Source organism: Carcharhinus amblyrhynchos, chromosome 22, assembly GCF_965287045.1.
Source record: "Carcharhinus amblyrhynchos chromosome 22, sCarAmb.v2.hapA, whole genome shotgun sequence".
NCBI classification, from domain to species: Eukaryota; Metazoa; Chordata; class Chondrichthyes; order Carcharhiniformes; family Carcharhinidae; genus Carcharhinus; species Carcharhinus amblyrhynchos.
The window spans coordinates 38,946,246-38,963,476 of NC_137345.1; the positions used below are offsets into that span (position 1 = coordinate 38,946,246).

General features: G+C 42.7%; 1 protein-coding gene across 1 annotated transcript in view; it reads right to left on the reverse strand.

The window, feature by feature from the left end:
• LOC145356879 (bile acid receptor-like) overlaps positions 1 to 17,231 on the reverse strand; it is a 158,283-nt gene that overhangs the window by 49,703 nt on the left and 91,349 nt on the right. The window contains exons 3-6 of the mRNA XM_080209848.1: positions 14,170 to 14,532; positions 11,342 to 11,482; positions 5,383 to 5,522; positions 2,765 to 2,869 (exon numbers count right to left, since the gene is read on the reverse strand). Coding sequence (XP_080065974.1) covers positions 2,765 to 2,869; positions 5,383 to 5,522; positions 11,342 to 11,482; positions 14,170 to 14,532 — 749 coding nt within the window. The remainder of the gene's footprint in view (positions 1 to 2,764; positions 2,870 to 5,382; positions 5,523 to 11,341; positions 11,483 to 14,169; positions 14,533 to 17,231) is intronic.

A 17,231-nucleotide genomic window follows, 5' to 3' on the forward strand; every position in this document is an offset into this window, starting at 1 on the left:
CCACAGATTCAGCCCTCTAACATCTGGTCAAATGGTCAAGATTCAGACTGCAATTGGCAATGACCATTTCACAGTGGCACACAGCCACACCCCACAACCAAACAGTTACATGGTAATCTCACACGGTGCACATTATGTACACCGTCTCCTCCTATAGTTAGCTATTCAAACCAGCACCAACAGATTATACAGCACTTCAGTCATCAGACCTATGAAACAGGCCCCTTACACCGTTGGACATGCAACCTACTCCAGAGGCCAATGCAATGAGCCCTGCAAACATAAAACATGCTGATGAAATATTCCAGGTCGTCCACATTCAGGATACCAGCCAGAGATATGCTCTCCCACCACCAACTGGCATAAACACACACTCAGGGTGCCTGAGCAAACAGATCAAACCAAACGTGAGATTGTAGGACTTTATTACCACCTAGCCTAGAACTGACTTTTGAATTTCATCTTTCTCCAACAGAGGGGGTAGAGGAGATGTGATGGGCTATGCACCAGCTGCAAACAGCTCAATCTGTGCCTCACAGTATATGTAAATAGTTATGCATGGTTAACTCATTTAACTTGTATGTTTGTATGTTACACAATGGTCTGTACATAGTTTCTTATTGCACATACTGTTATATCTTATGGTGCCGGGTGTTCCAACTAAATGGGGAAGATATAGACCAAGTGGTCACTTGGGCGGAGCACAGGAGTTATCCCCAGGAATGCGGGCAGAGCACAAGTGTTGAAGTAGCTAAGCTAGTAAATAAACTATTCTTTGTTGAAAATCCTTGCAGTCAGTGATTCCAGAAACTGACGCATTCACATGGTGTCAGAAGTTGGCAGTATAGCACAAGGGCTTCGTCGTATTGACCCTCTCATCTTTGTTGAAAATATTATGGATAGTTGGGAAACATTTGAGAAGGAGTGGCATTTTTACTGCAGTGCTGTGTTGTCTGACAAGTCAATAAAGATGCAGGCTTATTTATACCTATGTCTCACAAATATGATTGAGTTTTTTGAAAGGGTAACCAAGAAGGTAGATGAGGGCAGTGCAGTTGATATTGTCTACATGGACTTTAGCAAGGCCTTTGCCAAAGTACCGCATGGTAGGTTGCATAAGGTTAAATCTCATGGGATCCAGTGTGAAGTATCTAAATGGATACAAAATTGGCTTGATGACGAAAGCTAGAGAGTGGTTGTAGGGGGTGTTTTTCAAACTGGAGGTCTGTGACCAGCAGTGTGCCTCAGGGATCAGTGCTGGGTCATTTATATCATTATTTGGATAAGAAAGTAGGAGGCATGGTTAGAAAGTGTGCAGATGACACCAAGATGGGTGGCATAGTGACAGTGTGAAGAAAGTTATCTCTGATTGCAACAGGATCTTGATCAATTGGGTCAGTGGGCTGATGAATGGCAAATGAAGTTTAATTTAGATAAATGCAAGATCATACATTTTGGTAGACTGAACCAGGGCAAGACTTAATGGTAGAGTGTTGGGGAGAGTTACAGAACAAAAAGGTCTAGGGGTACAGGTTCATAGTTCCTTGAAAGTGAAGTCACAGGTGGACAGAGTGGTGAAGAAGGCATTCAGCATGCTTTGTTTCATTGGTCAGAACACTGAACACAGGAGTTGGGTCGTCTTGTTGAAGTTTTCAAGACATTCGTAAGGCTACACTTGGAATACCATGTACAGTTCTAATTACCCTATTATAGAAAGGGTATTATTAAACTAGAAAGAGTGCAGAAAAGATTTACTAGGATGCTACTGGAACTTGATGGCTTGAGTTATAAGGAGAGGCTAGATAGGCTGAGACTTTTTTCTCTGGAGCATAGAAGGCTGAGGGGTGATCTTATAGAGGTCTATAAAATAATGAGGGACACAGATCAGCTAGATAGTCAATATCTTTTTCCAAAGGTAGGAAAGTCTAAAATTAGAGGGCATATGTTTAAGGTGAGAACGGACAGATACAAAACTGTCCTGAGAGGCAATTCTTTCACATAAACGGTGGTGAGTGTCTGGAACAAGCTGCCAGAGGTATAGTAGAGGCAGGTACAATTTTGTCTTTTAAAAAAGCATTTAGACAGTTACATGGGTAAGCTGGGTATAGAGGGATATGGGCCAAATGTGGGCAATTGAGATTAGTTTAGGGGTTTAAAAAAAAGGGTGGCATGGGCCGTAGGGCCTGTTTCCATGCTGTAAACCCCTGTGACTCTATTAAACTTAACCAGCCTGAGGTCATTGAAAATATTGATTAGTTTGTTTTTAAGATGGAGAAGTAAAAAGAGGACGATGAAATTGATTTGGAAACTCTACATGTTCATAAAATCCCTCTTGGAATGACTGTAGCACCTGCTCCTGCTACAAGTACTGCAGGCTAGTTTTAACTTAAGCTAACCTTTCACAATTTTCATCCCGTGCTCAGGCATGCAGCAATTCAACAGTGCCTTCCACTGGCTGCATACTATAACCAGTAAAATTCGCAGGCAGCATAAGTTTGCATGCTACCTGCATCAGAAACAATGGGTATGACATAATCCTGCACAGCAATCCCCCTGCCTATTTTCAGGCACTGTCCAGACAAAAACAAAACATACTCAGTTATAAAACTTTATTATATATGTCAGCATGCATGTAACAATGAAAAATAAAAATGAATTTCACATTTATTTGGTCTTTACACGACCAAAAGAATGGGATACAATTCTAGTTATTTTGCAGCTTCAACATTTAATTTGTAAAAAAAAATTGCATTTCAATACATACAAATTTTCTTGCTGCTTCTTGGGGTATTCGGTACTTGTGATGAGCTTCTACAATGTATTCAAGGAGCTGTTGTTGTTCAGTAGTGAACTCTACTCTCTCCTGGATCTGTACAAGAAATAGAAAAATATTCAGATTGTCCCAGTTCAGATTTGTCAGTCCTTATCTAAACTAGATGAATTATGGAGAGGTATAGAGTTAGGTTTATGCGCTGTTAATGTGATCTTCCGAATCTTCCGATGCATTCGATGGCATTATGCCTTGAAGCACTGATTTACTTATTCTGACAGTTAGGATTCTGTGTGGTGACAGAGAGAAATGGAAATCACAGTAATGCATAAGTATGAGATTGCCCTGTGAGAAATCAAAGGAACCTCACCTGCTTTCTGATTTCGTTGGGCACAATTCACCAGACTGCATTCTAGGTAACCATGCCAGCAGGAAAACAGGAATGTTTCCTGCGGGCATTAGCAGTGCTTGTCAGGTGAGATTCACCCACCCATTCAACGCAAATCCATGCATCATAGAAATCACACCTGCCAGCTCAGCTTTTTGGAGATTGAGACGCCATTTTTAAAGGTCTCCCCAATCTCAGCATTCATAGACAGGTCCCCTTCCACCCACAATGGAAAAGGTGACCCTACACTGAGCGGCAAGCACCCCCAACTCCACTACCACTGAGAATGGATCACCACTCCCCTCCCACCATCACTCCCCACCAACACCATGCAAGCACAAGGGTAACCTGACTCCCCCATCAGACATAGATACCAATAGAGTCCTCCTAGGCTCCACCTCCTCAGGACTCTTTCCTCCGCCTTCCCCACCTGCATCAGGCCGTCCTCCTGGTCCTGCTCCTTGGCAGTGCAAACTTTGCATTGCCCCTTGCAGCCTAGCACTGACACACTGGCCAGTGACACCCTGATCTGGTGCGGTGGACTCCAAGGGGGAGAAACGAGGTCCCTTTTCCACTGCCAGACTGCAGAAACAGAGTCTGCAGTGGGGGGCATGGAGATGAAATTTACTAGGTAATTTCAAAGTTTTCACGATACACAGAGAAAAATGAAGATTATAATCAGAAAGCTGCCTATAATCACTATTCCAAAAGTGATCTTCAGGTTTCCCACGACTAGTAGGACACACCAGCCACAAGACCCCATCCCAGGGGAGAATCCCAAAGTCAACCACTTGCCCCCAGCCAGATCTCCCCAAACCCCTAGGTGCCTTTGGGTACCTCGTCTGTCGAAGAGGGTCACCTGGCAGCAGCAGAGGGCTACCTGACCAGAGCACTTACCTCCTTGCCCTCCCTAGGATCCAGTGCACCAGGTCTACACTTGTCAGGACCTACACCAAAGCCCACATTGCGGGAGGGCTTATAATCAGGCTTCAAGCTGCCAACAACATGTAAAAGAGGTTTTGCATCATCATTGGGTTTCATGTGCTCTGGGCCCCGGTGTGTTTGCTGCCAGCAGGAATCCCAAATTAGCCCCAATGCCTGATTCAGTTATTGGAATTCCCACCAGTGACAAACAAAGTTGGTGAATCAGGCCAATTATTTATAAGTCACACCCATGTATTAATTTTTGAAGATCTGCCATATTGTTGATTATACTGAGACAATAGTTACCAAGGAATTATTTTAAGATACCTATTTCTTATTGTGTTGTGATTAATGTAAGTCACATGGACCTGTAGATGTCCATGCAAAATAATGTTCCTTTCACATGAATAAAAATGAATTTTTTTCCATTAATTCCTGGCTGGTATATGATTATCAACACAAAATTGTGCAAATGAATGGTGAAGTCTCTGGCATCCTGCACACAGCCTTCACCCTCACAAGATCCACATTCCATCCTTGATTGAAAAAGGGGAAGGCTCAACAGGCTGGCTGCTTGGGAATTTTGAAGACTCACTCATGCCATGGTTAATGACACCATTACGAACACAATCAAATGATGTTGGCAAGAGATATAATGAAACTGATATGTCCACTCGAGTAACCACTGGGAGCACCACTGACATTCAGAAACAGAATGTCAATTTATAAAAGTGTATAGGATCATAATGGCCTGCTTTATGCTGCATAACCAGGCAATTGATATGGATAGGTAACAGTGGAATAAGAGGTGGACCATGCAAAGGAGCCAGTGAGCAAGTCAAAACTTCAACCAGACCACAGGGCAGTCAGGCTGTGACTGGCTGTTGGAGAACTTTCATTCTGGAAACAGTAACAGCCCGACATATGAACAGCAACAAGAACCTGCATTTTTAAACAGGTTACAGTAGCAAAGTGTTGCTAAGTACTTCACTGAGATGTAATCTAAAAAGCCATTGTAAAAATGGAGACCAAACAGCTATGCCACAGTTAAAGAATGGCTATGTACAATGCTAATGATATCTTTCTAAGAGCATCAGAGTACACATCTGAGTTTTGTACAACAGCATCAAGCCCATGGGAAATGTGCAAATGTGAAGAGCATACTTATGGATGCACAAATCGATGTATAACTGCTTTGGTTCCTCATGCTTCACAGAAATAATACCTTTTGAAATTAGGAATATCATTACAAGAAGATATACAGTGAGATCTTTCTCATACTGAACCCAAATCATTTTACCTTCCCAGCTTTGGTTGTAGATGAAACCTGTTTGCTGTCAACCCCATCTTCCTCCACCTTTATGTTGCAGAAAAGATCCATGACTTGCTTAGTGTTTTTCCGCAAACGTTTAGATTTACATTGGATTTCTGTCAGCAAACCTGGAAGAATATAATAAATACTAAAACATTATCTACAATAAAAGTAAAATATTTAGTAATAAAGACCAACCACTTTCTCTTTTCATTCTCTTATGAACAGTCAGCCTTTATCCATCTGAGTCGCCATGATGCTTTGTTACAGTATACCTTTCACCTGTTAGAGACTGATCAGAACAAGATAACTCTAAGCCATGTGTTGCTGTAGACGTCTTGCTTGGTCAAATAAGAAGCTGCAGGTCTCATTTTCAAGCAGCGCCAGTGAGAAAACACTAGACACTCTGGAACCTGGCTTCTTTTCTCTCTTCCTCATCCACATTTATCTAGTTTGCTGAAGGGATGAAAATACCCTATGGTCTGTCTGAAATTTCATCTTGCTCATCCAAAACCAAGGTCACCCCGCAGACCACTAACAAGGGAGTAACCAGGAGTGTCTCACGTGGAAATTATGTCCACTTGCAGGCACTCACTCATCAGACAAGCATCAAAAAACACTCATCAGTCTTTAAAAAAATGCCTTTTTTTTCTTCCAGTGAATTATTTTCCCCCTTTTAGGTCTTCTACTCCTCCCATTCCTAACTTCATTCTTTCCTCCTCTTCATCTTTTCTTATCTGTGTGTCTTTACTTTTTCTCCTGCTGCACTAGTTTTTTTTTGTTTGATTCTGGAATACTTTATGTTTTTTTCTTCCTCTTTTTTCCCCAATCCCAGCAATTCTATTTCCCATCTCCAGTCTTGAATCACCTGTCTTACTTTCTTTGGTATACTTCTACCGTGCCCTGGTTTGAAGCTTGTTGACTTTTACAAGTCACCTTTCAATGATGTCTTAACCCCTTCCCAAAATCTTCATTTTAAATATTAAGGTTGAAAACAGTAGAATTTGCTCACGTATAGAATGTTACAGAGGTGTAAATAGGTAATCTTTCAGGAGTAGAATTTATGATTGGAAGGTCAAATTGAGAATAGTCTGTGCCAATCTGAGACATTGGGCATGTTCTTTCTGCCCTGCTGTGCTAGTCGACTAAAGTGGTGAGGCCAGAAAATAAAGCAAAGGCCAAAAAATCAGATTTGGACTCAGTGTCAAGCAGTTTGGTATCTTCCCAGCCACTTTTTCCTAGCATGATATTCTTTGTGTCGAAAATGGATGTGAATTGAATTTGAATGGATTGCAATGGTTTGCCAGAGAGGTTGGAGGAAGGTAATGGAGGAGTCAGGTGCTGGAAGTCCATGGGGTGTCAGGAGGTGCATAAACTTTGCACCCTCCTCAGTCCCCGACCTAATCTTGTGCTCCATCCAAAAAACCAAGCCTGCATTGATGACATTGTCCTATCTAGATCAACCACCTGTATCCCTTTAGTCATGGCCTGTTCATGTGTCTATCCAGATAAGTCTTAAATGTCATTTAACGTATCTGCCTCAACCACCTCACTTGGCAGTGCATTCCAGTCCCCACCTTCCCTATGTGTAAAAAAACTTATCCTGCACATCTCTACTGAATTTCCCACCGCCCCCCCCCCACCCCCCTTACCTTGAACTTGTGCCCCTTGTAATTGTCATTTCTGCCCTAGGAGAAAAGCTTCCAACTCTTCACCTTTTCTATGTCCTTCATCATGTTATAAGTTTCTATCAAGTCGCCCCTCAGCCTAGGTCTTTCCAGGGAGAACAATCCTAGTTTATTTAGTGTCTTCTCATTCTAATATCCTCAATACCAGGCAACATTCTGGTAAACATTTTCAGTACTCCCTCCAAAACTTCCATGTCCTTCTTGTAGTGTACTGACCAGGATTGGACTCAGTATTCCAAATGTGGCCTAACCAACATTTTACATAACTGAAACATAATTTGCCAACTTTTATACTCGATGCCTCAGCCTATGAAGTCAAACATTGCATATGCTTTCTTCACCATCTTTTCACCTGTACGACCACTTTTAATGATCTGTGGACCTGTACTCCCAGACCTCTCTCTCTGTCTGTCTATGTTCTTGATGGTCCTGTCATTTATTTTATAGCTTCCATCTGGATTGGACCTACCAAAATGCATCACATCACGTTGTCCAGAAAAATTTTGGACCTTTGTTTGGTGGCAGCATGAATCCTGCACAGTCCTGTTCAGATAGACACTGCTGTGTGGCACCAAGGGCAACGAGATCCTTCTATTCACCAATTCCAGGTACAATACTGATCCGATTCAGTGACATAGGAGGGTCCATGGGTTCAGCAGCTCACTGCTGTCCATAAAGACCAGCTTGGCCTGGGGATGGACAGCAGGAACCCATTTGCCCCAACAAAGTAGTAAACAGTGCATTAGGAATAGTGCAGCACTATGGCAGAAAGTTATTGCGTTGGTAAGTGGTAATGTGGAGGTTTGCGGGGAGTGCGGAATTGAGGGGACAGAAGAATGATAGTTAGGAAGTATCTGCAGGATTGTTGTTCAAAGTGTCCCAATGAACTAATTCTAATCTGCTCCCCTTGGCATCCATTCACCCTGATTCCGCTGCTAACAGTCCATGGTTCACTAATATCCTTTAGGGAAGGAAATCTGCCTACAGATTTGGCCTGGCCTACATGTGACTCCAGAGCCACAGCAATGTGTTTGATTCTCAGCTGCCCTCTGAAATGGCCTAGCAAGCCACTCAGTTGAAACAATCACTACAAAATCTCAACAAAGAAGTGAAACCAGACGGTCCACCTGGCAGTGACCTAGGCATCGGAAAAGACAACAGCAAAACAAACAGCCCTGTTGACCCTGTAAAGCCCTCCTTACTAACATCTGGGAGCTACTGCCAAAGTTGGGAGAGCTGTCTTAGAAACTAGTCAAGCAATACCCTGAAGTCTCATGGCTTCAGGTTAAACATGGGCAAGGAAACCTCGTACTGGTTACCACATACCATCCTCCTTCGGCTGATGAATCAGTATTCCACCATGTTGAACAACACTTGGAAGAAGCACTGAGGGTGGCAAGGGCAAAAAATGTACTCTGGATGGAGGATTTCAATGTTCGCCATCAAGAGTGGCTCGGCAGCAGCATCACTGATCAAGCTAGTCAGGTCCTAAAGGATATAACTGCTAGACTGGACCTGCAGCAGGTAGTGATGGAACTAACAAGAGGAAATAACATCTTTGACCTCATGCTTACCAATCTGCCAGCTGCAGATGCATCTGTCCATGACAGTATCAGTAAGAGTGACCACCGCACAGTCCTTGTAGAGACAAAGTCCTGCCTTCACATTGAGAATAACCTCCATCGTGTTGTGTAGCATTATCACTGCACTAAATGGGGCAGACTTGGAACCAATCTAGCATTTCAAGACTGGGCATCCATGAGGCACTGTGGGCTGTTAACCACAGCGGAATTGTACTCCAGCATAATCTGCAACCTCACGGCCCAGCATATCCCCCACTCAATCATTACCATCAAGCCAGGGGATCAACCCTGGTTCAATGGAGGGTGCGGGAAGGCATGCCAGGAGCCATGCTGTGTCAACCTAATGGAGCTATAAAACAGGACTACTTGCATGCCAAATGGCATAAACAGCAAGTGATAAACAGAGCTAAGTGATCCCACAAGCAACGGATCAGACCTAAGCCTTGCAGTCCTTCCACATCTAACCATGAATAGTGGTGGAAAATCAAACAACTCACTGGAGAAGGAGATTCCACAAATATCCCCATCCTAAATGATGGTGGAGCCCAGCACATCAGTGCAAAAGATAAGGCTGAAATATTCGCAACAATCTTCAGCCAGAAGTGTTGAGTGAATAATCCATCTCGGCCTCCTCCAGTGGTCCTCAGCACCTCAGGTGTCAGCCTCCAGCCAATTTGATTCACTCACGTGATATCAAGAAACGGCTGGAGGCACTAGATACTGCAAATGCAATGGGCCCTGATAACATTCCAACAATAGTACTAAAGACTTGTGCTCCAGAACTTGTCACTCCCCTAGCCAAGCTCTCCCTATACAGTTACAACACTGGCATCTACCAAACAATATGGAAAATTGCCCAGGTATGTCCTGTACACAAAAAGCAGGACAAATCCAACCCGGCCAATTATCACTCAGTCTATTCTCAATCATCAGCAAAGTGATGGAAAGGGTCATCAACAGTGCAATCAAACAGCACCTGCTCAGCAATAACCTGCTCAGGGACGTCCAGTTTGGGTTTCGCCAGAGTCACTCAGCTCCTGACCCCATCACAGTATTTGTTCAAACATGGACAAAAGAGCTGAATTCCAGAGGTGAAGTGAGAGTGACAGTCTTTCACATCAAGGCCGCATTCAAACAGGTGTGGCAACAAGGAGCCTAGCAAAACTGGAATCAATGGGTGTCAGTCATCTCAGCTCTAGGACACCTCTGCAGGAGTCCCTCAGGATAGTGTCCTAAGCCAGACAATCTTCAGCTACTTTATCAATGACCTTCTCTCCATCATAAGGTCAGAAGTGGGAATGTTTGCCGATAATTGCACATGTTCAGCACCATTCACAACTCCTCAGATCTGAAGCAGTCCATGTTCAAATGCAACAAGATCTAGACAATATCCAGGCTTGGGCTGACAAGTGGCTCGTAACATTCGTGCCACACAAATGCCAGGCAATGACCATCACCAATAAGAGACATTCTGACCACCACCCTTTGACGTTCAATGGTGTAACCATCATTGAATCCCCTACTGTCAACATCATTGGGGTTACCATTGACCAGAAACTCAACTGGACTCACCACATAAATACAGTGGCTACAAGAGCAGGTCAGAGGCTAGGAATACTGTGGCGAGTAACTCAATTCTTGACTCCCCAAAGCCTATCCACCATCTACAAGGTACAAATCAGGTGTATGATGGAATACTCCCCACTTGCCTAAATGGGTGCAGCTCCAACAACACTCAAGAAGCTTGACACCATCCAGGGCAAAGTAACCTGCTAGATTGGCACCACATCTACAAACAATCAATCCCTCCATCACCAATGCTCAGGAGCAGAAGTGTATACTATCTACAAGTTGCACTGCAGCAATTCACCAAAGATCCTTAGACAGCACCTTCCAAACCCATGATCACTTCCATCCAAAAGGACAAGGGCAGCAGATAAATGGGAATTCCACCACCTCCAACTTCCCCTCCAAGCCATTGATCATCCTGACTTGGAAATATATTGCCGTTCCTTCACTGTCACTGGGTCAAAATCCTGGAATTCTCTCCCTAACGGTGTTGTGGATCAACTCACAGAACATGGACTACAGCGATTCAAGAAGGCAGCTCACCAGCACCTTCTCAAGGGCAACTATCGATAGGCAATAAATGCTGGCCAGCCAGCGATGCCAATGGCCTATGAATGAACAAAAAAAATTTACCACACACCCTTACCACTTCACCATGAGAGAGTATTTCTGCTCAGATGCTGGGATTGCAATGTCAGGAAATGGCCTGACACATGATTCCTACCTTAAAGATGAAAATCCGACTCCACAAGCCTGCCTTTACCCCATATCACTTCTGCATAACAAAAAAAATCTATCGATCTCAGATTTTAAAGCCTCAATTATTAGCATCAACTGCCATTTACAGAAGAGAGCTTCAAATTCCTATCATGCTTAATTCCAAAAATGTTCACCTCTGAATGACCAGCCTGTCATATTTAAGATATGATTCTAGTTCTTGGCTCCCACCAAGCAGAAATAAATTTTCTCTATTTGCCCTTTCAGCTCCTCTTCATATTTTGAAAATTTACTAATTTCTCATGGATGCTGGTTGAGTGTCAGGAAAGTCAGCCATAATTGTTTAGTGAGAATTATCTACTTTTGTTTTGGTGATAGTTAAAAACTTACACTCTGCCAGCATTCCCACTGCCTTGCATTTCTTCAGTCGACATTCCTGACATTTCCTTCTCATGTACATATCCATTTCACAATTGCCGCCAGTCTTACATTTGTACACTGCATTCTTGGTGATACTGCGACGGAAGAATCCTAAATGGAAAATTAGACAATTACATATAAATGATTAATTCCTTGTTGTCCTTTTTTCAAATATGATGGGTTGCATTAATTGCTTATTTCTGTTCCTGCATTCCCCATATCCTACTCCAAACAACACATTGTTTTGTTGGCTACTTTATGTTGAAAAGGTGCTTCGCCTTGTTAGACAGACTAGAACTAATGAACAATAAAGGGTCTCCAATTAGGGTGGAGAGGACAAGAAATATTTTCTCTTCGGGTTATGAGTCTTTGGATATCTCTTTCCCAAGAGCTGTGGAGGTAGGATCATTGAATATTTCTAAGGTAGAGATAGGTAGATTCTTGACTAACAAGGCTTTCAAAGGTTATTGGAGGTAGGCAGAATGTGTAGGTAGTGTCACAATCAGATCAGTTGTGATCTTTTTGAATGGTGGTACAAATTTGAAGGGCTGCATGGCCTACTCCTGCTCCTAATTTGTATTCATAATTCATATGCATAAATAATATGCATAATGGCCAATGAATGATTGTTGGGAGATTGTCCCAAAACTGTAAAATCCCACCTGAGGTCAATGGACCTTTCCATTGTCCGCCCTCGCCAGCTCTGACTCCCATGACAGGTGGGATAGTAAAATTCTGGCCCTACATACAAATGTTTGTTTTATTAAATTTGGAAGAACCTTCAGTAAAGTTTTAATGGCAATTATGCACTATTTTGCCCTACCACAACACTCTGGTGTTACTGTGGCTCAGTGGGCTGCACTCTCACATTTGAGTCAAAACATTGTGGGTCCAAGTCCCCATCCAGAACTTAAGCACAAAAATCAAAGCTGATACATTAGTGAATTATAGAGGGAGAGATGCTATCTTTCAGATTAGATGTTAAACCAAGTCTGACCTATCAGGTGAACATAAAAACTCCATAAAAGGAAATGCAGTTTATATATTACCTGTGTTCTGGCCAATATTTGTCCAACATTACAGAAACAGATTGTCTGATTGGTGGTCACAAATTGGCTGCTGGGTTTCCTATTACCTCATAACAACATTTCATGTAAAGTGCTTTGGAACAACTTAAGCTGTGAAAGGAGGTGCATAAATGTAAGCCTTTGCTTTTTTCATTTGAAGATCGAAAAGGAAGATCAATGGAAGAATGCCAGGTCACACTGGCTGCATTAATGTTTTATACAGGCCAGTGATAATCTTACCCAAACTCAGGACAGAAGTGTACATTCTCACTGTATCGGTGCATTGGCATTTGTAGAGGCTCCAGTTCTTCTGGGAATCTGGGATGCATGCAACCAATGAATACAGCTGAGAGTACCAGCCGCACGCAGCAATCTTGTAAAACACAAATATAATGTGCTACCTGAAGTGCAATTGATGGACAAACCATGATTTTTAGGCCCATTGTATAAAGTTAAGGAATCTAATTGCATTTTGGTGCAATTTCCTTTAATAGTGGTACAGTTATAAAGCATTAATAAGTACTTTATACAGAGTTACTAAACTGTCAAGCAAAACTTCTATTATGCATGACTTCTTATATTATTATATCTGAAAATCTTTAAAATTTATTGCTTTCAGGCTTTTCTGTGTAATTTCTACATACAATTTGGATGAATACAAACATACTTCTTGGGCCTGTACTCATTGGAGTTTGGAAGAATGAGAGGCAATCTTATTGAGACATAGGATTCTCAAGGGGTTTGACAGGGTAGTTGCAATATTTCTTAAAACCACCGAAGCCATACAGAATCTGCCCAGGCATTTCAGGGCATTTACCACACCGATAGCCATTACTGTTTTATGCTTGGCATGTTTGGTGTAGGCCACCAAATCCCTTACGATGTTTTCCAGGAAAACTTTCAGGATCCCATGGACGTCCCCACCTTACATTTATGCGCAACCCACTGAGCCACAGTAACACCAGAGTGTTGTGAAAGGGCAAAATAGTGCATAATTGCCATTAAAACTTTACTGAAGGTTCTTCCAAATTTAATAAAACAAACATTTGTATGTAGGGCCAGAATTTTACTGCCCCACCTGTCATGGGAGTCAGAGCTGGCGAGGGCGGACAATGGAAAGGTCCGTTGACCTCAGGTGGGATTTTACAGTTTTGGGACAATCTCCCAACAACCATTCATTGGCCATTATGTATAGACAGAATCTTGCACACAGGATCAGCTCAGAGATGTCCCTGTGGTGAGTCAGGTGGCAAATGACCAGCTTGGTGATATTCTGGATGTTGTCCGTTGTCACTCACCTTTGCCCAGACACTTATTGCCTTTTTCTCTACCTGACATGATCTGCACAGAGCTGTTACCTTTTGTTGTAGAGTCTAAGATCACGTGGCATAATCTCAGAGTATTGGGGTCATCCATTTAAGACAGAGGGGAGGAGGAATTTTGGCTCTCAGAGGGATTTGAATCTGTGTAATTCATTACTGCAGAGGGCTGAGGAGACTGGGTCATTAAGTATATTCAAGGCTGAGATGGGAATCAATCAAGGGTTATGGGGATAAGGTGGGAACGTGGAGTTGAGGATTATCACAACAGATTGGTCATTATCTCATTGACTGGTGGAGAAGACTTGATGTGACAAATAGCCTACTTCCGCTCCTATGTTTTATGGTCTCATTGATGATGAGTGAAGCATTATGAAGATAAAGCATTGCAATATAAAAAATGCATTCTTACCTTTGCAGCCTTCACAGGTTAGTGCATTATAGTGATACCCTGAAGCTTTGTCCCCACAAACCACACAAAGCTCCTCTTCACCCTTCATTCGCAAAGATGAATGGTTGAGTCTAGATCTTTTCATCACAGGTATTGCTGCATCAGCATCACTGGGGCCCAGGTATTGTGGTTTGCTCAGCTCATATGAGTTAGGTGAATAATGTCCTTCTGGTGAATACTGTGGGTAGTAATTGTGGGTAGAGTACTGTGCTTGTGGTTGGGGTGTCGCCATTGTAGAGAATTGCATGCTGGGATACTGACTGTATGGAGTCATCTGCAGATCTGGATCTTGAAGAGGATAGCTGATCGGATCTGTCAGAACCTCTGGATTTAAAAAAAACTAGAAGTTATTGTTAAGCAATAAATCTTAACATAAATCTTTTAACAGTTCCAATGAAATTATTCAATTACGCTTAATTTAAAGAATAATTCATTAATTCACATGAAATTTTGTCGTAATATAAAGTTTTGGCTGCTATTTATTTTAGAGACAACAAGTGACTGAGGGCGGAATTCTCCACATTTGAGACTACGTGTGCTATTGGGAGGTTCCAACGGCACCTTTTTTCACTCACCAGAATGGGAGATCCAAAGCCAGATTCTGCACTTGGAACCTCATCAACTATACACAGGTGAATTCCCCTCAGAGACATTTGGTGGGTCAGCAACTGATTCATCTGTTTGCCGTCAGCTGGTCGGTTCAAAGTTCCCACCACCATATTTAAATATTTGTCCAAGGCACTCATGTCACTCTGTCCAGCCCATGTGTCTTCACCAGATCGTGCACGATGTCAGCAACCGAGAGGGAAAAGGCTAGCAGCCTCAATGGATGGAATTTTACAGCCTCACTCAACCTAATACTAGAAAATCTCACCCAAAGTCAACTGACATTTTCATTGTCCACTCCTTGCCCCAATTCCTTGGTGGGCAGGGCAGTAGAATCCTGATGACTCAGTCTGATCCTTTATTCTAACCCTTCCTTTCCTGAAGCCCATCACCTCTGAGGCACTATTCCTCACCAAAAACTCTATCCATCACATCTGGAGTCATTATGAATCCTCTTCCAGTAAATAATGTGGTATCCCTTTGACCCTGTTGTTTATGAGCTTTTCAGTACAGCCTTGTCCAACTTCCTCCCTTTGTTCTTCTCTCTTCCTTCAATCATTTGTTTTCTTCATCCAGCTCCTTGCTCCTCTGCCTGCCATTGTGCCCTTTCACATGTCACCCCCTACTTTGCACAGCCCTCCTTCCACAATGCCCTCTTATCATTGTTAGGCCATGCCCCTCCCATCCTGGCCTCACCTTGTATCCCACACTCTGGGCCTTTGTTGCGATGGCAGCTTGATTCCTGCAGCACAGTCCTGTCCAGATAGACACTGGTGTGTGAAACCAAGAGAATGAAGCCTCTGTACTCCCCTACCCCAAGTATTGTACTAAACCAAGGCAGTGACACAGGAGGATCCATGGGTCCAGCAGTACAATGCTTTCTCTGGAGACCTGCTGGGCATGGAGATGGAGTGTAAGAGTAAGATGTCCTCAGCAGAGTGGTGTACAGTACATCAGGAGCAGCACAACACTTTGAGGGAAAAGTTATTGCACTCATCTCAAAGTCTCTTGCCAACGGAGAACCATCTTTAGCAAATGGTCTTTGATCAATGTAATTCCAAGCAGGTGTGGTGCAATATTGAAAGACCTGATGGGACACCAGAAGGTAGCTGTTTTAATGAGCATTCATGAGATACAAATTATGTTCATGCCACCAGCCATTGGCGGGTTTCCAACTTTCTGTTGGAAGATTTTCTGTTCCCATCCACTACCAAACATCTGCAGGCAGGATGGGAGAATTCTGCCTTCACTGTTTACCATCCTCCAGTCCAAAAAACAACTATCTCCCATGACTTGCTGTTTTCTGCCCTTCAGCCATTTTTTATCCAATTGACACTCACCCTCCTATTCCAGGAACCTCAGTTTCTTCTTCACCAAAAAATTAAATTGGATTAGTCAGCTGGAATTCTCCAGCTGTTCAAGCCCCACCACCATTGCCAGTGAGAAAGGAGAATTTGGAGAATCTCCATTCGTAGAAGCAGGACTGGAGAATTCCAGCCGTGTGTGAGATCGGAGAATTCTGATCAAGTATGATCTGTCTTTATCCTGGTTGGCTCTGTTTAATTAATTCAAACCTTTCCAAGTGCCTGTTGTACTTTTCCAGATTTCTTTCTCACTATTGATGTTAAGCTAACTGGCCTGTAGATTTCAAGACTGTCATTACTCGTGCTTGCTTAATTCTCCGCTCCCATCTGGCACCTAACCAGCTGTGGGCATGATGTGAGAATTCTTCCTGTAGTAAATATTAACTTGGTAAACAGCCATTATAATAGAGCATGTTTAGTATTATTTCTGAAAAAATGCTGGTGTAGAGTGTCCCCTACAATACAACTGTGGCATTTCCATTGCAGCATGGTAACGTTATTTGACTAATAATCCAGAGGCCTGGACCAGTGCTCTGGAAACACAAGTTCAAGACAGCTGGAATTTATTAATCAATAATTTGAGTAGTGCTGAATAAAAAGGTGTGCTGTTGAAATTTTTGATCGGGCACTCATCAGCAAGAAAACCAATAGCAAAAGGAATAAAATTCTATATTGCGTGAGAAGAAAGTGCTAATTGCTTGGCAAGTAGACTCTGCTTGGTCGTGGCATTGACATAAAAAATGCACCAGGGAACAGTTAACAATTTCAAACAAGGCAGGTTGATTCTGATTGATCAAGACATTGCTATGAGGACTGAACCAAAGAATGGCTGTCTCCCAAACTTTTGTTAAGTTGATAAAAAGTACAATCATGGTCATGCTCCTTCTTTTAATGAAGGGCAGGGTCCTGTGTGTGAAAATATGTAGCTTTGCATAGAGTCATAGAATCATAAAACTCCTACAGCACAGAAAGAGGCCATTCTGTACTCAAGTCAGCACCGACAACAATCTCACCCAGGCCCCATCCCCATATCCCTACATATTTTACCCACTA